General features: G+C 40.6%; 1 protein-coding gene across 3 annotated transcripts in view; it reads left to right on the forward strand.

Moving 5' to 3' along the window:
* Positions 1–24046, forward strand: part of LOC140199044 (uncharacterized protein CXorf38-like) — a 64004-nt gene that overhangs the window by 11686 nt on the left and 28272 nt on the right. For 2 of the 3 annotated variants that reach the window (XM_072260473.1, XM_072260472.1), the window contains exons 2-6: positions 929–1063; positions 15379–15498; positions 18604–18753; positions 19268–19444; positions 19706–19875. In XM_072260473.1, coding sequence (XP_072116574.1) covers positions 929–1063; positions 15379–15498; positions 18604–18753; positions 19268–19444; positions 19706–19834 — 711 coding nt within the window. In that variant the 3' untranslated portion in view covers positions 19835–19875. Of the gene's footprint in view, positions 1–928; positions 1064–8226; positions 8330–15378; positions 15499–18603; positions 18754–19267; positions 19445–19705; positions 19876–24046 lie in introns of those variants that run through there. The other variant, XM_072260474.1, reaches the window with a different exon arrangement.

Consider the following 24046-nt stretch of genomic DNA (forward strand, 5'->3'; position numbering starts at 1 on the left):
ACTTAACAATAATAAGCTAATTCAAATTCCAAAAGTGGCTTCACTTCCACTATGATGGATGGAGCCTTCTCTCACATTTCCTCCATTTCTTGGTGCTCTCAAACCACTTCCGTTCAAACAGAACAGAGATACAGAGTTCTCCTGGTCCTCACCTGTAGCCCTACAAGTCTCTGCATCCAGCACATTATCCTTTTTTATTTCCTTCAACTCCACCAGGCATAATGTCTCTTTCCGATTCCTTTCTGACTTCTGCAGGGACCACTCCCTCTGTGACTGTGCTTTGCTCCCTGCCTACCCCTCCCTGACTCCCTGTTACTTTCCCCTGCAACCACAGAAGGTGCTGTGCTTATTCTTACACTTCTTCCTCACCACCATCTTGGGACGTAAACAAACTTTCCAAGTGATTCATGTGCACCTCCTTTAATCTCCTTTTAGGCATTTGCTGCTCCTGAAGTAGCCTTCTTTGCAGTGAGATCAAGCACAGACTGGGTGTCCAGTTTGCAGAGACCTGTTTCTCTGCCCACGGTGGGCTTCTTGAGCTCCCGGTTGCATGCCATTTCAGCTTCCCTTCCCATTCCCACACCAATCTGTCCATCCTCAGCCTTCTCCACTGCCACAGCAAGACTCAATGCAAGCTAAAGGACGACACCTTGTATTCCACTTGGGTTGCCTCCAGTTCAGTGATATGAATATTGAATTTTCAGGTATCCCGTGAAAGGTATTCAGGTATCAGGTATCTCTTGTGTCTTCTTCTCTTCTCTGTTGATCCATCTCCAATCCTCCTGTTCTTCTCTCCTTCCAGTTTCCCTCCATTTTATCACCCAATTGCAGAATATCCCAGCAGTTTCAGCTATTTCTTTATCACTAAGGTGACGGTCTTGTTGATTCATGATATTGCGAAAATTTAACGGACAACTTTTGCTTTTAGTTTCAGACAGCCTGCTTTGTATGCAGAGAATGGAAAAAGGAAATACTGAAACATCATACTGATCAAAACAGTACGATATACTGGGGGAACTGCTGTCCTTTGTTGTGGCCTACAAATGCATGGGAAGTTGCAAAAGTATGTTTTATATTTTATATAATGTTGTTTATTATCAATTATCAACAAATATTTGATTACATTAGTTTATACATTTTATACACTATTAAAGGGCATGAATGCGTTAAATTAAAAAGCTGAATGAAAGGAAAATGCTACTGGGTCCCCTGTCCCCTCCCCCGAGTGTTTCCATCCCTTCCTTATTCTTGTTCTACTTATCACCTTCCTTCCTTATCATTTTCCATAATGTGCAGCCTTTGTTGTCTCAAACCATCATCTCAGCCACTATTGTTATCTGCATATTTCCCTCCCCCACTTAGTCCATCTGTCCATCAGCTCCTCCTTATCTGGATCCACCTTGCCAGCTCCTCCCTCGCTCTCCCTCTCATCTCTTTATAGGCGCAGTATAAGACCATAAGATATAGGAGCAGGATTAGGCCATTTGGCCCATTGAGTCTGCTCCACCATTTCATCATGGCTGATCCAATTTTCCTCTCAGCCCCAATCTCCTGCCTTCTTTCTGTATTCCTTCATGCTTTGACCAGTCCAGATCCTCTCAACCTCTGGCTTAAATATACTTAAAAGACTTGGCCTCCACAGCACAGCTGCCTGTGGCAGAGAATTCCACAGATTCACCACTGTCTGGCTAAAGAAATTCCTCCTCATCTCAGTTCTAAAAGGACACTGCTGTATTCTGAGGCTGTGTCTCTGGTCTTAGACTCCCTCACCATAGGAAACATCCTCGTCGCATCCACTCTATCAAGGCCTTTTCACCATTCAATAGGTTTCAGTGAGGTCACCCATCATTCTTCTGAATTCCAGTGAATACAGGCCCAGAGCCATCAAACGCTCTTCATTTAACAAGCCATTCAATCCTGGAATCATTTTCATGAACCTCCTTTGAACCCTCTCTAGTTTTAGCCCATTCTTTCTAGGCTAAGGGGCCAAAAACTGCTCACAATATTCCAAGTGAGGCCTCACCAGTGGTTTGTAAAGTCTCAACATTAAATCCTTGCTTTTGTATTCTAGTCCTCTTGAAATGAATGCTAACATTGCATTTGCCTTCCTCACCACAAATTCAACCTGCAAATTAACCTTTAGGGAATCCTGCACAAGGACTCCCAAGCCCCTGTGCACCTCCATTTTTGTACTTTCTCAACCCTTTAATTTCTTCTATCAATGTGTAGGACTATACATTTCCTGACACTGTATTCCATCTGCCATTTCTTTGCCCATTCTCTTAATCTGTCTATATCCTTCGGTTGCCTCTCTACTTCCTCAAAACTACCTGCCCCTCCATCTATCTTAATATTGTCTGCAAACTTGGCAACAAAGGCATCAATTCCATCATCCAAATCATTGCCATATCATGTAAAATGAATCAGTCCCTACACAGACTCCTGTGGAACACCACTAGTCACCAGCAGCGAACCAGAAAAGGCTCCCTTTATTCCCACTCTTTGCCTCCTGCCAATCAACCATTGCTTTATCCATGCTAGAACCTTTCCTGTAATACCATGGGCTCATAGCTTGATAAGCAGCCTCATGTGTGACACCTTGTCAGAGGCCTTCTGAAAATCCAAGTACACAGCATCAACCGATTCAACCGATCCTGCTTGTTATTTCTTCAAGGAATTCCAACAGATTTGTCAGGCAAGATTTTCCCTTGAGGAAAACATGCTGACTACAGCCTATTTTATCATGTGCCTCCAAGTACCCTGAGACTTCATCTTTGATAATCGACTCCAACATCTTCCCAACCACTGAGGTCAGACTAACTAGCTGATAATTCAAACAACAGGAATTCTGCAGATGCTGGAAATTCAAGCAACGCACATAAAAGTTGCTGGTGAACGCAGCAGGCCAGGCAGCATCTGTAGGAAGAGGTGCAGTCAACGTTTCAGGCCGAGACCCTTCGTCAGGACTAACTGAAGGAAGAGTGAGTAAGGGATTTGAAAGTTGGAGGGGGAGGGGGAGATCCAAAATGATAGGAGAAGACAGGAGGGGGAGGGATGGAGCCAAGAGCTGGACAGGTGATAGGCAAAAGGGATACGAGAGGATCATGGGACAGGAGGTCCGGGAAGAAAGACAAGTGGAGGGGGGGGGACCCAGAGGATGGGCAAGGGGTATATTCAGAGGGACAGAGGGAGAAAAAGGAGAGTGAGAGAAAGAATGTGTGTATAAAAATAAGTAACAGATGGGGTACGAGGGGGAGGTGGGGCATTAGCGGAAGTTAGAGAAGTTGATGTTCATGCCATCAGGTTGGAGGCTACCCAGATGGAATATAAGGTGGTGTTCCTCCAGCCTGAGTGTGGCTTCATCTTTACAGTAGAGGAGGCCGTGGATAGACATGTCAGAATGGGAATGGGATGTGGAATTAAAATGTGTGGCCACTGGGAGATCCTGCTTTCTCTGGTGGACAGAGCGTAGATGTTCGGCAAAGCGGTCTCCCAGTCTGCGTCGGGTCTCGCCAATATATAAAAGGCCACATCGGGAGCACTGGACGCAGTATATCACCCCAGCCGACTCACAGGTGAAGTGTTGCCTCACCTGGAAGAACTGTTTGGGGCCCTGAATGGTGGTAAGGGAGGAAGTGTAAGGGCATGTGTAGCACTTGTTCCGCTTACACGGGTAAGTGCCAGGAGGGAGATCAGTGGGGAGGGATGGGGGGGACGAATGGACAAGGGAGTTGCGTAGGGAGCGATCTCTGCGGAATGCAGGGGGGGGGGAGGGAAAGATGTGCTTGGTGGTGGGATCCCGTTGGAGGTGGCGGAAGTTACGGAGAATAATATGTTGGACCCGGAGACTGGTGGGGTGGCAGGAGGATGGAGTGAGAGCAGATGTACGTGAAATGGGGGAGATGCGTTTAAGAGCAGAGTTGATAGTGGAGGAAGGGAAGCCCCTTTCTTTAAAAAAGGAAGACATCTCCCTCGTCCTAGAATGAAAAGCCTCATCCTGAGAGCAGATGCGGCGGAGACGGAGGAATTGCGAGAAGGGGATGGCGTTTTTGCAAGAGACAGGGTGAGAAGAGGAATAGTCCAGATAGCTGTGAGAGTCAGTAGGCTTATAGTAGACATCAGTGCATAAGCTGTCTCCAGAGACAGAGACAGAAAGATCTAGAAAGGGGAGGGAGATGTTGGAAATGGACCAGGTAAACTTGAGGGCAGGGTGAAAGTTGGAAGCAAAGTTAATAAAGTCAACGAGCTCTGCATGCGTGCAGGAAGCAGCGCCAATGCAGTCGTCGATGTAGCGAAGGAAAAGTAGGGGACAGATACCAGAATAGGCACGGAGCATAGATTGTTCCACAAAGCCAACAAAAAGGCAGGCATAGCTAGGACCCATACGGGTGCCCATAGCTACACCTTTAGTTTGGAGGAAGTGGGAGGAGCCAAAGGAGAAACTATTAAGAGTAAGGACTAATTCCGCTAGACGGAGCAGAGTGGTGGTAGAGGGGAACTGATTAGGTCTGGAATCCAAAAAGAAGCGGAGAGCTTTGAGACCTTCCTGATGGGGGATGGAAGTATATAGGGACTGGACATCCACGGTGAAAATAAAGCGGTGGGGGCCAGGGAACTTAAAATCATCGAAAAGTTTAAGAGCGTGAGAAGTGTCACGAACACGGAAGGTATTGAACAAGGGGGGATAAAACCGTGTCGAGGTATGCAAAAACGAGTTCGGTGGGGCAGGAGCAAGCTGAGACAATAGGTCGGCCAGGACAGGCAGGTTTGTGGATCTTGGGTAGGAGGTAGAAACGGGAAGTGCGAGGTGTGGGAACTATAAGGTTGGTAGCAGTGGATGGGAGATCCCCTGCTCCTTAGTGGGGTCACGATCGAGGGGTAAATAAGAGGAGGTATCCGCGAGTTGTCGCTGTGCCTTGGCAAGGTAGAGGTCAGTACGCCAGACTACAACAGCACCCCCCTTGTCGGCTAGTTTAATAATAAGGTTAGGATTAGTACGGAGGGAGTGGAGAGCAGAGCGTTCCGAAGGAGTGAGGTTGGAATGGGGACAAGGTGCGGTGAACTGGAGACGGTTGATGAATGGGGACAAGGTGCGGTGAAGTGGAGACGGTTGACGGTAGCTGATAATTCCTTCTTTTGCCTCTCTCTCCTCTTGAAAAGTGGAGTGACATTTTCAATTTTCCAGTCTCCTGGAACCATTCCAGAATCTAGTGATTCTTGAAAGATCATTACTAATGTCTGCAGAATCTCTTCAGCCATCTCTTTCAGAACCCTGGGGTGTATACCATCTGATTCAGGTGACATCTACCTTCAGGCCTTCCAGTTTCCCGAGGGCCTTTTCTCTAATAATGGTAACTTCGCACACTTCAAAGCCCCTGACACCTGGAACTTCCACCATACTGCTAGTGTCTTTCACAGTGAAGACTGATGCAAAATACTTATTCAGTTCGTCCACCACTTCTTTGTCTCCCATTAGTAGCTCTCCTGCATCGTGTTCCAGTGGTCTGATAATCCACTGTCACCTCTCTTTCACACTTCATGTATCTGAAGAAACTTTTAGTATCCTCTTTAACGTTACTGGCTAGCTTACTTTTGTATTCCCTCTTTAACTTCTTAATGCCTTTTTAGTTGCCTTCTGTTGGTGTTTAAAAGCTTCTCAATACCCTAACTTCCCACTCATTTTTGCTCTATTGTATACCCTCTCTTTGGCTTTGACTCCTCTTGTTGAAAATATATTGACTGAACCTTTGCTGAACCCACTGCATTCCTCCAGCAGTTTATTTATTACTCCAGATTCCAGCATCTGCAATCTCTCACGTCTCTCTGAAAAACAAGTTGTTTTTGAGATGCTTGTAGTAATCCAACTGAAAATGAAGATCCGTGTTTCTTCTAGCGGTAGTAACACTATCCAATGTAATGTGTTTGATGATGAAGAAAGTTGTTGATATTTAAAGAATGTGGATGTTATTAGAAATAAAGTACAATCATTTATTGAGAGACATGAATAACATTTTAATGAAATATACAAAAGGCATTTTGAAATCACAGACACTTCAGATTACAATGAGCTATCTTTCCAATTTACCATCAATCTAGTCATGCCACACAGGGACTTGGGCTGTATTAATATATTTTCTTTGTGACTATGTTTTTCTTTGAAACCGTAACCATGTTTGTGATTTGCACTATGTGCTGTTGGTAAGGTGTTTTGTACCTTGGTCCTGGAGGACTGCTGTTTTGTTTTGCTATTTTCACTTATGGTTGAATGAATATTAAACTTGAACTTGAGTGGATTTGGAATGTCAGAGCTGAGCTACACACTACAGAATACCCAGCTTAAGACGTCTATGTAATTCGCAGGTTGACTATTTTTTATATAAATTTTGTTGACTTGTTCCATTATAGTTTTCCTTTGCGTTTAAACATGATTATTATCATCCTACCTCTCCTGCCAAAAATGTAATGCACAAATTTATTACCTTTCTCATACACTATTAGATAGTTTCTCATGATTAGATAGTCTTTCTAAATATCTGCCTGTCCATTCCAACACAGTTGACCAACTTGCACATTTACTATCTCGACTTTGCTTCCACATGTCTGCCTTGTCCCTTTAATGCCCCTATGTAGCTGCTATTTTCTTTTAATTCCTGCACAGTCCTTTTGCTATGCACCGTATTTTAAAGCATAAGATTTTGGTTCCAGTGATGTCATCGTTCAGAATGGCAGCTTAAATCAACACCTCCTCCGTAAAAACACATATTTTGCCCCGTTAATCCATCAAGTATAAGATCTTTCGAAAATATCTTAATTGATAAGGGAGGCAAGAATGGGGAGAAAGAATGGAGATAAAAAAAAGCACCACTGCAGAGCCTGTGGAAGAGAGAGGTACAGCGCGCAGCTCTCCTACATGTGCGCGTGGTGGCGAGGCTGATGCTGGGCCTTGTGCAAGCGAAGCGGCAAATATGATAAAGATTCTGGAAGAGATAAGGGAAGTCCAAAAAGATATAAAACAGCAACTCAATGATATAAAGTCAGAGCTCGCCAATGTCAATCAGAAAATAGCAGTGGCAGAGACTCAAATTGAGAAGGTGGAAGATCGCGTGCAAAACGTGGAACAGATACTAAGTAAGACAATAAAAATATTAAATCAACAGGAAAGTAAATTGCTTGACCAGGAGGGAAGATTGTGACGGAAAAATACCAGGATTTATAATGTTCCCGAAGGAGCGGAGGGATTGTTGATGATGGACTTTGTAGACAAGCTGCTGCGGGACGCGCTGGAGATTCCCCGGACTATGGAGGTTGAAATTGAGAGGGCACACCGTTTGCTCATCCAGCGGCCTCCCAGAGACAGACAAAGTAAACCGCGCTCAATAGTACTTAAATTCCTTCGATTCAAGAGCAAGACGAAGGGCCTGGGGTAAGAAGAGGATGTTTTGGAATGGGAAGTTAATATACTTCGATCATGATTACCCCCTGGCGGTCCTACAGAAATGGAAGGAATATTCTGAAGCGAAACGAATATTAAAGCAAGAAAAGATTAAATTCCAAACCCCGTACCCTGCTAAACTGAGGGTATTTTACCAAGAAGGGAGGCGCTGTACCAGATGGTGGAGGAGGCGACTACAGACATGAACAACAGAGGACTGTCCATTAGCGTGGTCAAACCAAGGGAAAGTCTGGCTGAGCAGTTGTCCCAAGCTGCTTGGGAAATAGTAAGCTTAATGTGAAAAAGACTAAGGAGCTGGTGGTAGACCTGAGGAGAACCAAGGTACCGGTGACCCCTGTTTCCATCCAGGGGGTCAGTGTGGACATGGTGGATGATTACAAATACCTGGGGATACAAATTGACAATAAACTGGACTGGTCAAAGAACACTGAGCCTGCCTACAAAAAGGGACAGAGCCGTCTCTATTTCCTGAGGAGACTGAGGTCCTTTAACATCTGCCGGACGATGCTGAGGATGTTCTACGAGTCTGTGGTGGCCAGTGCTATCATGTTTGTTGTTGTGTGCTGGGGCAGCAGGCTGAGGGTAGCAGACAACAACAGAATCAACAAACTCATTCGTAAGGCCAGTGATGTTGTGGGGATGGAACTGGACTCTCTGACGGTGATGTCTGAAAAGAGGATGCTGTCTAAGTTGCATGCCATCTTGGTCAATGTCTCCCATCCACTACATAATGTACTGGTTGGGCACAGGAGTACATTCAGCCAGAGACTCATTCCACCGAGATGCAACACAGAGCGTCATAGGAAGTCATTCCTGTCTGTGGCCATCAAACTTTACAACTCCTCCCTTGGAGGATCAGACACCCTGAGCCAACAGGTTGGTCCTGGACTTATTTCATAATTTACTGACATAATTTACATATTACTATTTGACTATTTATGGTTCTATTACTATTTATTATTTATGGTGCAACTGTGACGAAAACCAATTTCCACCGGGATCAATAAAGTATGACTATGACTATACTTTGACTATGTAAGGTAACCTAGAAAGCAGGGGATGGGAGCAGGACGAGAGAAGAATATTAGGAAGAGACTGTCAGTTCTCCGAGGGCAGCCCTCACCTTCTCCAGAAGAGCCATAAGGTTTGACTAAAGAATTTTGACTAAAGCCATAAGGATTGTGACTAGTGGTGTTCCACGAGGATCTGTTCTGGGACCTCTACTTTTCATGATTTTTATTAATGACCTGGATGTGGGGGTAGAGGGGTGGGTTGGCAAGTTTGCAGACGACACAAAGGTTAGTGGTGTTGTAGATAGTGTAGAGGATTGTCAAAGATTGCAGAGAGACACTGATAAGATGCAGAAGTGGGCTGAGAAGTGGCAGATGGAGTTCAACTCGTAGGAGTGTGAGGTGGTACACTTTGGAAGGACAAACTCCAAGGCCGAGTACAAAGTAAATGGCAGGATACTTGGTAGTGTGGAGGAGCAGAGAGATCTGGGGGTACATGTCCACAGATCCTTGAAAGTTGCCTCACAGGTAGATAGGGCAGTTAAGAAAGCTTATGGGGTGTTAGCTTTCATAAGTCAAGGGATAGAGTTTAAGAGTCGCGATGTAATGATGCAGCTCTATAAAACTCTGGTTAGGCCACACTTGCAGTACGGTGTCCAGTTCTGGTCGCCTCACTATAGGATGGATATGGAAGCATTGGAAAGGGTACAGAGGAGATTTACCAGGATGCTGCCTGGTTTAGAGAGTATGCATTATGATCAGAGATCAAGGGAGCTAGGGCTTTACTCTTTGGAGAGGAGGAGGATGAGAGGAGACATGATAGAGGTGTACAAGATAATAAGAGGAATAGATAGAGTGGATAGCCAGCGCCTCTTCCCCAGGGCACCACTGCTCAATAAAAGAGGACATGGCTTTAAGGTAAGGGGTGTGAAGTTCAAGGGGGATATTAGAAGAAGGTTTTTTACTCAGAGAGTGGTTGGTGCGTGGAATGCACTGCCTGAGTCAGTGGTGGAGGCAGATACACTCGTGAAGTTTAAGAGACTACTAGACAGGTATATGGAGGAATTTAAGGTGGGGGGTTATATGGGAGGCAGGGTTTGTGGGTCGGCACAACATTGTGGGCCGAAGGGCCTGTAATGTGCTGTATTATTCTATGTTCTATGTTCTACGTAAAAGTGTTGATAAACTAAATGGAAGCAAAAATAGTTGGTGGTATACCTATCTCGAGAAATACTTGTTATAACGTGGATTTTATATTACTCAATTTTTAAAAATTCATTTATTCATTCCTTTTTCCCCACCTAAATGAGAATATATACATGGGAGGTATACACAGGGAAATCATTTCTGTGTAATGGACATAGTTTTTTTTTTACTTACTTTTATAGGTACTGCAACGGGGGCCCTCAACCCACAGGTAGGAGGGGCTATCCCCCACGGCTAGACTTTTCTTCTAGCTCAACCCAGGGTCATCTAGAAACCCCAGCCTTGGAACCACACCTTCGTTAACTTTTTTTTTTATTATTCGCGTTTCTTGGCTCTTATTTGTTCAGGGAGTAGATCGATTAAGTTATATTCTGCAAATTTCAATGATATACTAACAGATAAATACACATGGCTAACGAAAGAGTAAAATTCATTTCTTTTAATGTCAATGGGCATTTGAATCCAGTCAAGCGCAGTAAAATTCTACCAAAAATGAAAAAAGAACAAGCCCATGTAGTATATTTACAGGAAACTCACTTAAATGATAATGAGCATGGAAAATTAAAGAGAATGGGCTTCACTAATTTGTTTTTCTCCTCATATAAATCAGGACATAGAAGAGGAGTTGCTATTCTCATCTCAAGTAAGCTCAACTTTGAAATGGGAGATAAGGAGGGCAGATATATTCTGGTAAGGGGGAATATAGATAGAAATCCAGTTACTTTATTGAATATATACACAACCCCAGGAAGTGATATTAGTTTCTTCCAGAAAATTACTAATATTATGGTAACGGAAACAGAAGGTCTTTTGGTATGTAGGGGAGACTTAAATTTACAATTACAATCAAAGTCAGACTCTTCCAATAGAAAAACTTATGAAACAAAGTCCTTACATAAGAAAGTTAACACTCTTTTTGAGGATGTTGGTCTAATTGATATATAGAGGGACCTTTTCCCCGACAGAAGAGATTACATTCATTATTCTGCCCCCATTCCGTATATACAAGAATAGACTATTTCATAACATTTGGAAAAAATAGAGACAAAATAATCACCTGTGGGATTGGGACAATAGATGTAAGTGACCATGCACCTATATATTTATCTGTTGATTTTGACCTACAACTAAAGAATACTACTTGGAAACTAAGTTCAAGTCTACTCAATGATTCCTATTTTAAAGAACAAATTAAAAAAGAAATTGGTCTTTACTTAGAATTCAATGATAATGGAGAGGTGTGAAACCTCCCATTCTATGGGATGCTCTGAAGACTGTCTTAAGAGGGAAAATTATATTGATATCTTCATATAAGAAAAAAATAAGGAATAGAACATTAGAGGAATTACAAAATAAGCTGAAGTAACTAGAAAAAAACACAAATTGAGTTTGGCACAGGATACACTAGAGGAAATTTAAAAAATTAGGAATGAAATAAATAGTTTGGCTACACAAGAAATTATAAAAAAATTAATGTTTCTGAAACAGAGACACTATGAAAGTGGATCTAAGTCTATGAAAATACTGGCGTGGAAACTGAAAAAAAAGGTAGCAGAAAATACAATTCATAGAATAAGGTATCCAAGAACAAAATGATAAAAAATAAGCTAAGTGAAATTCAAGAAGCTTTTGAAATGTTTTACAAAACTCGATATTCCAAAGTTCCAGGGGGAAGCATAACCCAAACTGACACCTTCCTGAATTCTTCAGAGTTCCCCACTTTAAGCAAAGAACAAAATAGAAGGATGACTGCTGACGTAACTGAAGCTGAACTAAAAACTGCAATTAGTAGGCTTAAATTAAGCAAGTCACCAGGATCAGATGGATATACGGCAGAGTGGTATAAAGAGTTTAGAAGTGAGTTAATTCCTATTTTACTCCCCACACTGCACTGGACCCTAAGAAAGGCGCAAATGCCACCCAGCTGGAAGGAAGCGATAATCTCAGCTATACCGAAAGAAGGTGAGGATAAAATGGAATGTGGGTCATTTAGACCAATAATCTGTTCTTAACAAACAACACACATCAAAGTTGCTGGTGAACGCAGCAGGCCAGGCAGCATCTCTAGGAAGAGGTACAGTTGACGTTTCGGGCCGAGACCCTTCGTCAGGACGTGCCGAATAAACTGGATGCTAGATTTAAGGATTGGACAGCTAAAGGAATAACAGCTATTTGCAATATAATGAAAGAAGGAACACAGTTCAGCTTTGAAATGCTCAAAGAGAAACACTTATTAGAAAAACAAGACTTTTACCGGTATTTACAGATGCGACGGTATGTTAATAGGATGGTTAAAAATGTAACCAAGGCAAGTACATGTCTGATAGAGCTATTTAGAAAAGCATATAATTCAGACAACGGTAGTAGAATAATTTCAAGCGTTTATAAGGGTTTGTCAAATCTTACCATATTCGACTTCATACATTAAAACAAAATGGGAGAAGGAAGGAGGGATAATAATATCTGAGGAAGACTGGACAGTAATATGGAGGTAGCAATGGAAGTGTACCAGTTCACAGAAATGGAGGGAGTTCGGGTGGATAAACTTGATAAGATATTTTCTTACACCTGCTCAGAAATCCCATTATAATAGTAACTCCCCTGCTTGCTGGAGAAATTGTGGAAATCAAAATGCCAACCATTATCATATTTTCTGGGAATGCCCTGTTATCAGAGTCTTGGAGTGGGATACATAATGCTCGGCAAGACATCTTTCAATGTGAAATACCCTTAGAGAGTAAGACCATATATTTTGGGTATATACCTCAAGAATGGTTGAAAAGAGATAAATATTTAATGAATGTAGTGCTGGTGGCTGGTAAAAAGACCCATACCAGGAAATGGTTATCTCAGGAGAGCCCAACTTTAAATGTATGAATGGAAATTACAATGGACATTTACAAAATGAAGAAGATAACAGCATCTGTTAATCATAAGTTGGAACAATTTTATTCATACTGGAAAATATGGTTTATCACAATTAGTCCTGACGAAGGGTCTCGGCCTGAAACGTCGACTGTACCTCTTCCTAGAGATGCTGCCTGGCCTGCTGCGTTCACCAGCAACTTTGATGTGTGTTACCTCATAGGCCTGATTTTATTCTCACAAGTCAATGAATATGTTTTTTAAAAAAATCACTCCCTACTCTGTACATAGTTTTCTTCTTTCGATTGTTCTTTCTTTCCTCTGCTTTCTGTAAGTGTGTACCTCAGATAAATATTATGCGGAGATTTGTGACAAATATGATTATATGATATATATGTACAGTATCTGAAATACATCTTATGGAAATGTTTGATGATGAAATTCAATAAAAAATAAATTACAAAAAAAAACATAAGATTTCTGTCTGGAATGTATATATTTTGTGGTATTGCAGCAATTTATGCTATCAAAGTTGACAAAAGCAACCATGGTGACTTTTGTGAATATTTCCATAAATGTGATTATGATTTTGTATTGATTAACAACCTGTTTTGTGCTTGAGCTGAAACCACTTGAACATTGCTAATTGAGCTGATGCAACTTGAAGAGGACTAATCCCATCATTCTGAGCTGTACTTGCACTCACACCCAAGTAGTAAAATGGTTTTTGAGCTGCTTCATCTAACCTGATGTTTTTCATTCCTTAGTCGTGTATGAAGCAGGCAACTTTTGCTGATCATCAACAGACTTGCATAACTACTGACCTAGTTCAGGAGGCAGACTGTGCACCAAATTCCACATTACTCAGTGATTATGGGAGTTGTCATATGACCAGTTAATTGTTCTCTAATAACATAACTTCCTTTAGTTCTGCTGCCAAAGTGGCCTAGTTGTGCCATAAGTTCTTGACAAAGGTTGATCGCTGAATAATGGGAGATCAGCCAGTACAAAAGTTGAGAGATTCTTTTTGTTAGTGACGTAGCTTTGCTGGCAATATTAACAACTAGAAAGTGGCCATCTTAGAGTTACTCCCATCAATCTGGCCACCTTTGAAGAGGAACAAAGGAAGCTACTTGACTTTACAGGAGTAATTGCCGAGGGCTTTTCTCAGTGTGATGTCCCACCAAGTCATCTTGGTTATTTTAAAATCATTTGTTAATTATGCAAGTAAAAATTTCCATTGTCAAAATTGCAAATTAGGTGAAATAAATTGCATAGATATTCACTGTTTGTACAAGAGATTCTGCAGATGCTGGAGAGGTTACAGGAAGTTAGAGGAATGGGAAATCTGTGTTGGGTCACATTGATGCAGAGGACACCACACCAGGAGCACCAGGTACAGTAATGACTCTGGCAGACTTTTGTAGGTGTAGCACTTAGCACAATTGCAGGGATAAATGCCAGGGCAAAGATTAAGGGGGAGTGATGAGTGAACTTAGAGAATGATCACTATGGAAAGTGGAGAGTGAGGGGGAGGGAAAGAAGTGTTTATCTGTAGGATCCCATTGGATATGGTAGAAGTTGCAGAGAATAATGTGTTGGATATGGAGGCTAATGGGGTGGTAGGTAAGGATAAGGAAATCTTATCCCTTTTATGACACCAGGATGGGGTGATGGCAGACGTGTAGGAAATGGAGGAGATGCAGGTAAGGGCACCGTTAGTAGTGATAGAAGGGAAACCACATTTTCTGAAAAAAGGAGGATGGATCAAATGTTCTAGAATGGAAAGCTCTATCCTGAGAACAGATACAGTGATGGCAGAGGAACTGAAAGAAGGGAATAACGTTTATTCAAGTGATGGGGTGTGAGGAGGTAGAATCAAGATAACTGAGAGTCAGTGGGTTTGTAAAAGATGTCAGTGAATAGTCTGTCTATGAAGATGAAGACGGAGATCAAGAAAGAGGTATCAGAGATGGACAAGTAAATTTGAGGGCAGGGTGGAAGTTGGAGGTAAAGTTGATGAAATTGATGAACTCAGCAAGGGTGCAGGAAGCAGGTTCACCTCCCTCATCCTCATTTCCTGCTCATCACCTCCGACCAGTTCCCCACCTCTTTCCCTCTCTCCTATGGTCCATTGTCCTCTCCTGTCAGATTCTTTCTTCCTTCAGACCTTCACCTCTTCCACCAATCATCTTCCACTTTATCACATCATCCCCTTCCCACCCACCATCCGCCTTTCCTCTCACCAGGTCTCACCTGTCATCTGCCACCTTGTACTCCTTCCACCTTCTGGCCCCTTCCTTTCTAGTCTTGATGGAGGGTCAGCCCAAAATGTTGATTGTTTATTTCCTTCCATAGATGCTGCTTGACCTGCTGACTTCCTCCAGCATTTTTTGCAAGTTGTGATTGCTTGCTATATAGAGTGCTAGGTTTGGAACATTTACAACTCCTGGTGGGAAGTGGTAGAAGTTGGCATTCCACTGGTGAACTCCATAACTCCATGAAGAAGTTCTGTTTTGGAGCATCGTTCTAGGTGTGATAACTATACAAGTTTGGGACTTCCAAGTTTGCAGACAGCAACTTAGGGGGCCTGAACTTCCACATGAGTAAAAAGAAGGCAGAAGAGCATTCAGGTTGCAATTACTTTTTATCAGATGGTTTATCTCATCAGTTCCCATGCATGACTTTGTAGTTCAATACAAACTGATAATAATTAATTCTTAGGTTATGTTCCTTTGGACTTTGGTATGGACTTGAATTATTACATATATTTTTCACTTTTATTGAGAAAAGAGAATTTGTTCTGTTTACATTTTGTTCATGATTAAATCATTCTTTCCACAGGTCTACATGCCTCGTGGGCAGGCCAACAGACAGGGACCAGAAAAGTGTGATGCAGCAGCTCTTTTGAACCTTTTTATTTTTTGTGATCACTTTCACTTTGAACGGCGAAAAGTAATTGAGGTAATTAAGGTTATACTTTGTGAAATTATCAGGAAGATTATAATTTTGTTTTATTATTCTTTCTCTTGTTTTAATCCCTCAATACTTTTCTATTCCATTCTGCAATATTTTGAAGTTTCGTAACCTCCACAGCAGAACTCGACTTCCTCCATATTAATACCCCATCCTGTTATCTCTTTGCTGACAGCTGAGCCTGCGGTCACCTCAGCTTCATGCTATGAATTTCCTTTCCTACACTGGCCATCACTATTTACCCCTCCTAGTAATTTTCTCCTTAAATCCGACAACTATGAGCATTTTAACCAGTTGTAATTGATTTAATGTCCTTTTTATCTCATTACACCATTTGTTATTTTCATGAATTGAAGATTGTTCAGTGTTGTGTCAAAAACAAGCAGTTGAAATGTTCCCCATATTGAAAAGAAATTAATGAATCCATGTTTTATTAGCATTAAGCCAAATAAGGTAATAAAGAGAATTTTGCCTGGTTTAGTATTTTACACTAATGTTTCCTATATTGCTTTTGATCATTGGTATATTTATGTTATGGGTCCCAAGATATTGCAAACAATGCAGTATTTATTGCCCGTCTGTATATGCCACTGGGCGGGTGGTGGTGGCCCACCTTATTGACCCATTACCATCTGTTTGGTGAAGGTATAGCTAGATGCTATTTGTTTGGCAGTTTCAGGATTTTGACCCAGGCACAGGCATGGCAATATATTTGCAAGTCACGATAGTGTGTGATTTAAAGGGGAACTATGTGGTGTTAGTGTACCTGTGTTCTTGTCCTTCTTTGGCTGAGAGGTCATGGTTGTACGGTGCTGAGAGTAGCTGAAGTGAATGATTACAATTTGCAAATGGTACACACTGCATGATAATGATGGAAGGACAAAGGTGCACTGGGATACTTATCAAGTGGGCTCCTGAATCAAAAAAGGCAAAAAAAAACAAGAAGCAGAAAATGCCTGAAATGTGAATTAAAAACAGAAAATAACATCTGTGGCGAGAGAAGCAGAGTTGGTATTTCAAGTCAGTGAGAGGTGCCTGAAGATGTTTAGAGATGACCTTAAAAGCATTTGCTAATAAGGGTGTTAATCTTCTGCTTTAAGGTGGTGCTGGTGAAACCTAGTGACTAATATCAGTGGCAAACAAAACAAAGAATATAACTAAAACAAACAATATAACTGTTGCCGGGACTTGAGAAACTCAATTACAGAGAAAGGTTGAATAGGTTAGGACTTTATTCCCTGGAGCGTAGAAGAATGAGGGGGGATTTGATAGAGGTATATAAAATTATGATGGGTATAGATAGAGTGAATGCAAGCAGGCTTTTTCCACTGAGGCAAGGGGAGAAAAAAACCAGAGGACATGGGTTAAGGGTGAGGGGGGAAAAGTTTAAAGGGAACATTGGGGGGGGCTTCTTCACACAAAGAGTGGTGGGAGTATGGAATGAGCTGCCAGACGAGGTGGTAAATGCGGATTCTTTTTTAACATTTAAGAATAAATTGGACAGATACATGGATGGGAGGTGTATGGAGGGATATGGTCCGTGTGCAGGTCAGTGGGACTAGGCAGAAAATGGTTCGGCACAGCCAAGAAGGGCCAAAGGGCCTTCTGTGCTGTAGTTTCTATGGTTCTATGGTTCTAAATACTTTATTAATAACACTTTTTCTGGTAATATTTCTGGTAAATGATCACCACAAACAATGGAGGCGAGGCAGAGTCAAGGTGGATTTGAGGCAGAGGCAGAGGCAGGCAAGAGAGTGCGAAGCAAGGTCGAGGCGAGTGAATGCGAGCAAACCAAGAGTAAGGAAAGACCCAAGGTTTAATCAGTCTGGGCACCGGGCCAATTTGGAAAGGTCTGGTGTGGGCCCAAACGTGGCACCGAGGTCCAGGCACAGAATGTATTGAATCAACAGGGCCCAGGTTCTAGAGCAAGGAATAACCTGATGATTGGGTGATTTAGACGCTGAGCCAGGTTGAAAAGGAAGGTGTCGAGACCAGAAGCGAGGGTCAGGCTGGCTCTGCGCTGAACTGAGGCTGTGGCCTGCTCCAGCTGCGGTGATGCCTGGCTTGGTGTCTGCAGACTCACTTTTGTTCTATTTGCTTGCTTTTGTTGTTTGCACCATTTGATTTTCTTCTCTCTGCACATTGGGTGTTTGATGGTCTTTTCTTTAATGGGTCCTTTTGGGTTTCTTTGTTTTGTGGCTGCCTGTAAGGAGATGAATCTCAAGTTTGTATAATGTATACTTTGATAATAAATGTACTTTGAACTTTGATCACCTTAGTATGCTGTTTCATGCTGAACATTCTACAGCAGAGAAAGGTAAGACCTTGACCAGTAGTGATGACTTAAAATGGTTAATATAAAAAGTCTTGTCATACACTATAAGTGATAAGATTGGCCTTATATTGCTAAATCAGCCCGTTTTGTTGCTGTCTCGGACTCCCTAACATTTATGAACTCTCAAATATTTGTGAACTACCTGATGAAATCCTGTGGACTGCTTGTGCTACCATGATCAACCTGAACCCATCTTATTAAACAAACTTTCATTACTGGTACATATTGCATAGTTGCCTGATTGGTCCGACCATATATGAATATTTATCATTAAACAAATAAATTGCAATTTGAATGCAATTAAGAGCAAGATGAGAAATAACGTTATTTAATGTGTTGTGTGGCATTATATTAAAAAAATCAACATTATCCTCTTGTCATCTTTCATTTTAGTTGCAATTGTGCTTAAGTCACACTGATGAGCCTTATGCCTGAACCTAAAACCTAGATATCAAAGATAATTGATACAAAGTAATTAAGATCTCAAATTACAACATTGGTGCATTAGGATAGCACTGAATGACTAAATTTGAATGACTAAAAATAGGTCATTGCATTTTTTATTATATTCTTTATTTTAAATTTTAAGTCTTGTTCATTCCAATTTTGACCTCAAGTAAATTGACTCAATAATTGATTCCTTTCTCTTTCTTCATTGGCAGTATCATGGATAGAAAGGCACATTGTTATAGAGAAGTATGTTGCATCAGATGTTGATTACATGTATACCAATATATTATTCTGATTTTCATGTTCAGGTGATTAGATGCCGTAATGACCTGATGCATTCCATAGAAATGAGTGTTTCGGCAGAATGGTTTGAAAACTATAAACGGAAAATCCTTGTACTTCTTAAGGAATTTGAAAGCATCCCTGAAGCAACAGCAGCAAACAAAATGATACATGAGGTAACTACAATATAAACTTCTTTCTGGTATTCTAATATTAATTTAGAGATTCTGTGGGAGTAACCTAGGCACATAACTGTAGTGCATTTTGTAGATGGTGCATCTTGCAGCTATGTGTACCAATGGTGGAGTGTGAAGGTGCTGAAAGTGATGGAAAGGTATAAATCAAATGGTCTGTTTTGTTCTGGATAGTGTTTGTTTCTTGTGTTACTACAGCTGCAGCTATCCCATTAAGTGGTGGATATTCATTCATTGTGCTTCTGACTTGAATCTTGGACTGTAAAGGGATGCAAGATGTTGCAGAATACTCAGTTTTTGGAGGCCTAATCATGGTACTGGTCCAGCTAAATTTCTGGCCAGGTGTGATCTCAGCATGATTTTGGAGGGAGATTGGGTAATTGTAATGACATTATTTGTCAAGTGGCAGTGTTCAGGTTTTTTTCATGATGGAGATAGTCTCATTTGAAGAAGCATTGTGTATAATTCATGACACATTCTCTTGTTGGGCCAATAGGTCACATCATCTGACTGGAAAGTTAAAATGACAGTGACTGATGCAGTGGATGCTACAATGAGGTTTACGGATGAGGAGATTGGTGTTGGAGAGATCTGTAATATTGAATTAGACTTGATTAAAGAATGGGCAGAGGAGTTGAGCTTTGCACTAGAGGAGCAAGAGCCTTTACAGCAGGTAGAGTAATTATGCATTTACAGTTTTAAAATATTTGTTGTTAACAGAGATAATTTTGTTTACATTTGTACAGACCTTTTATATGTTCACAATAATGCTATTACCAGAAATACTATTTTTATTTGTTTTTAATTTTGCAGACCCATTACAATTTTTGGAAAATTACATTAGTTTCAAAAATAAAATTAATAATTTACATCTTCCTCTCTCATTACTCTATGTCAGTGTATCTGATTGTACAATTGGTTTGTTCTTTTAAAGCACTTGAACAGTTTGAATAGGTTCAAGGAATTTTTGAAACAAAATAAAGAGCTTGAAACTGAGCTTCACGAAGAACTGCAGCAGTTATTCATTCTTGAGAAGAGATTGAATAATGGCAAGGATTTGTGAAGATTCAAGATGATAGAGAGTGAAGACATGACATAAAAAAGGTAACATTGGTAAAGACACCATGCTAATTTCCTTACTACTTTTTCAGTTCAGTTAAATTTAATACATATCAGAATATACAAATATCTACATTCGCAAATATAAACTCAGGATGTGAAATCTATCTATTTTGTTATGGTGGCCTTAACAGCAGTTGTTTAATCTCTTTTACAAAATCCACCACAAATATGTATTTTCTAATGTACACTTCACTCACGTTACGATGACCTTATCTGCATACAGAACAAAAATTATGTTTCCCATATTCACAAACTTATTTTATGGGTACTCACTGAACTAATGAGGGATTTCTTCCCAACAGCTGTAGCAACTACATAAAAATAATAATCAATTGAGATAGGTTTATGATTGTCAGGCCTGTTAGTGTAATTTCTGACAATTAGAATGCTTGATGTTTAAGATTCAAATGTTAACATTTTTTGTTTTCTTATGCAGTCTGTCAGGATTGAGCACATTTGATTTTGTGGGCTCTTGGGTGGCTGAAATGCCAATTTGAAAATTGCAGACTCTTTCACAAATGGTGCAGGTGTCTGGGTGGCAGGAAATGGTTTGTGAGCGGTGCGTTCCTTATGTTGTTTGTACAGGGCTCCTTTGTGCTCCCAGTGCATGAACATGAGGTTCTCAATATCATCCTGAGTGTTCTCCTTCACCTCAACCGGCTCTGGGAAAGACAGTCACCTGAGTCAATAGGGATGTTGTCATTTTGAAGAAGGCTTTTTGACTCTTTTCCATTGTCTACCTGATAATGTTTTCCCTCTCACTTTTGATGAAAGGTTTCTTGTCTCTACGGTTACATTTTTAAAATTATGATTGTGATCATGACTTAATCCAGCACATTAAATTTGTCAACAATGTAGTCAGTGCTGACTGAAATCAATTATCTGACAAGTAAATTTATTAAAATCAACAAGCAATTAGAAAAGGACACCGTAACTTGATTTTATCTTGTATTATAATACATTGGGAGATACCCTTCTTGACAATGGCTGTTAATTAAATGGTTTTACAATAAAAATTGTGAAGATCTTCTTAAAAAGTTTGCTTAGGAAATAGAAAATATTTCTCTTTTACAGAACGAATGACCTAAAAGTTAATAATATGCTTGTAAGATTTCTATTATGAAGTAACTTTAAAGTCAAAGACCATTACATTGATTTAGTGGCAGCTTGTGAGACTCAATATGACCTTGGTGTTTCCTGAACCAACATCATGTATCTTGTTCAGTCTGTCCTTTAGTGATCGAGTGTCCTCTAAAGCTTGACACTCTACTGCAGTTTGTATATTCTCAGTACAGAAAGAGAAAACGGTGTAAGCACTAACTGTCAGGCATCATCTACGCATGGAAAGGATACTTTGATATCAACTGTTTATCAGAATGGCACTAACTACAATTGTACTGAAAAAAGGAACAAAACCAGGGGAAGGGAAAAAAGGGAATTTTAACTATCGACAGGAAGTGTGATCTGTAAAGTGCATAAGTATAAAACACATGGTGGTTAGATGACAGTTATTATCTTGGTATTAGATAATATGAATTGTTACGTGAACAATCAATATAGTGAAATATAGAGCATGTGAATTTCTAAAAGCTTTATGATTGAAAGTTAGATAAGGAATTATGCAGACTTATAAAATATATGATGTTCTATTGGTCCAAAGATTGGATTTACTTTTATTTCTGCCATTGGTATATATAAAACCACCAGCTAAGTGTACACTTGGTGCAACTGGTAATCCCAACAAGCCTATGCTATAGAATCAGAGAACACTTACAGCCCAGGAAGAGGTCATTTGTCCGTCAAGTCCATACTGGTTCTGTGTAAGAGTATTTCAGCTAATCACACTCCCTAACCTCTCTATTTTTTTTGTTTCAGGTACTTATCTGTGTGAATGCTAATTGAATCTGCTTCCAGGATTACTCATGACATTTCACAAAACCATATGTTATTGACATCATGTCACTTTTGGTCCCTTCCAAATATTGTTATTCTTTGTCCCCTAGTTTTTATTCCATCTTCCTGTCTGTTCTGTGCATATCCTTCATAATTGTAAATACCCCTATCAGTTCTCCTTGCACCCTCCTCCATTTCATGCAGAACAATCCCAGATTTTTCAGCCTATCCATTTAACTAAACTTTTGCCTAGGATCATTTTGATAAATTTCTTCTTACCACCTTTAAAGCTTTGACATCCTTACTGAAGTGTCACCCACAGATATGGACACATTTCTCCAGTTGTGGCCAAACATAGTGTTTTAAAAAGGTTCATGATGCCTTACTTGCTCCATACTGCTTATAAAATTCTAGATCTCAAATGCTTTTCTAACCACTTTCTTAATCTGTCCTGCCACTTTCAACATATTGGGCAAATATACTTCCTGCTCTCATACCTTTTTAGAATTTGTTCTCTTGGTTCATCTCATTTTTTCTATCAAAAAGTAACTTTTCACATTTCTCAGCATTAAATTTCCACCCACGTTTTGCCCATTCCACCCTTCTGCCTTTGTCTCCTGGAAGTCTATTTGTATTCTTCTCACAGTTCATTACTCTTCCAAGTTTTGTGTCTTTACACATTTGAAAATTTTACCTTGTACTTCAAGTGTAAGTTGGGAATTTCACTTTGCACTTCTATCCAGTCTGAAAAACAATATTTTGCTGTTACTTGCTCATTCATGTTATTCAGCCAATGTTCTTTTCAAGATGATCCAGCATTTGTATTCTATGGTCTATAAGTAATTAATGGCCAGTAATTACTAGATTTATTCCTTCATCCTTTCTTGATGAAGATGTAATATTTGAGATATTCCTGTCCTCATTTAACACTTAAATCTATAGGTGTTGGGAAGATTATGGCTATGGTTTCTGCACTTCACTTCTTGTGCTTGGCCCTCAGCAACCTTGGATACATCCCATACAAACCAGTTAATTTAGCCTCTTTACATGAGGCTGGTCTTTCTAGTACAGTGGCATGCAAAAGTTTGGGGATCCCTGGTCAAAATTTCTGTTACTGTGAATAGTTAAGTGAGTAGAAGATGAACTGATCTCCAAAAGTCATCAAGTTAAAGATGAAACAGTCGTTTCAACATTTTAAGCAAGATTAGTGAATTATTTTTGTTTTGTATAATTTTAGAGTGAAAAAAGGGAAGGAGCACCATGCAAAAGTTTGGGCACCCCAAGAGATTTGAGCTCTCAGATAACTTTTACCAAGGTCTCAGACCTTAACTAGCTTGTTAGGGCTATGGCTTGTTCACAGTCATTGTTAGGAAAGGCCAGGTGATGCAAATTTCAAAGCTTTATAAATACCCTGACTCCTCAAACCTTGTCCCAACAATCAGCAGCCATGGGCTCCTCTAAGCAGCTGCCTAGCACTCTGAAAATTAAAATAAATGATGTCCACAAAGCAGGAGAAGGCTATAAGAAGATAGCAAAGCGTTTTCAGGTAGCCGTTTCCTCAGTTGGTAATATAATTAAGAAATAGCAGTTAACAGGAACAGTGGAGGTCAAGTTGAGGTTTGGAAGACCAAGAAAACTTCCCGAGAGAACTGCTCATAGGATTGTTAGAAAGACAGATCAAAACCACCATTTGACTGCAAAAGACTTTCAGGAAGATTTAGCAGACTCTGGAGTAGTGGTACACTGTTCTACTGTGTGACACCTTCACAAATATGACTTTCATGGAAGAGTCATCAGAAGAAAACCTTTCCTGCGTCCTCACCACAAAATTCAGCGTCAGAAGTTTGCAAAGGAACATCTAAACAAGCCTGATGCATTTTGGAAACAAGTCCTGTGCACTGATGAAGTTAAAATAGAACTTTTTGGCTGCAAGGAGCAAAGGTATGTTTGGAGAAAAAAGGGTGCAGAATTTCATGAAAAGAACACCTCTCCAACTGTTAAGCACCGGGGTGGATCGATCATGCTTTGGGCTTGTGTTGCAGCCAGTGGCACAGGGAACATTTTGCTGGTAGAGGGAAGAATTAATTCAATTAAATACCAGCAAATTCTGGAAGCAGACATCACACCGTCTGTAAAAAAGCTGAAGATGAAAAGAGGATGGCTTCTACAACAAGATAATGATCCTAAACACACCTCAAAATCCACAATGGACGACCTCAAGAGGCGCAAGCTGAAGGTTTTGCCATGGCCCTCACAGTCC

This window comes from Mobula birostris, chromosome 6, assembly GCF_030028105.1.
Source record: "Mobula birostris isolate sMobBir1 chromosome 6, sMobBir1.hap1, whole genome shotgun sequence".
Taxonomy (NCBI): domain Eukaryota; kingdom Metazoa; phylum Chordata; class Chondrichthyes; order Myliobatiformes; family Myliobatidae; genus Mobula; species Mobula birostris.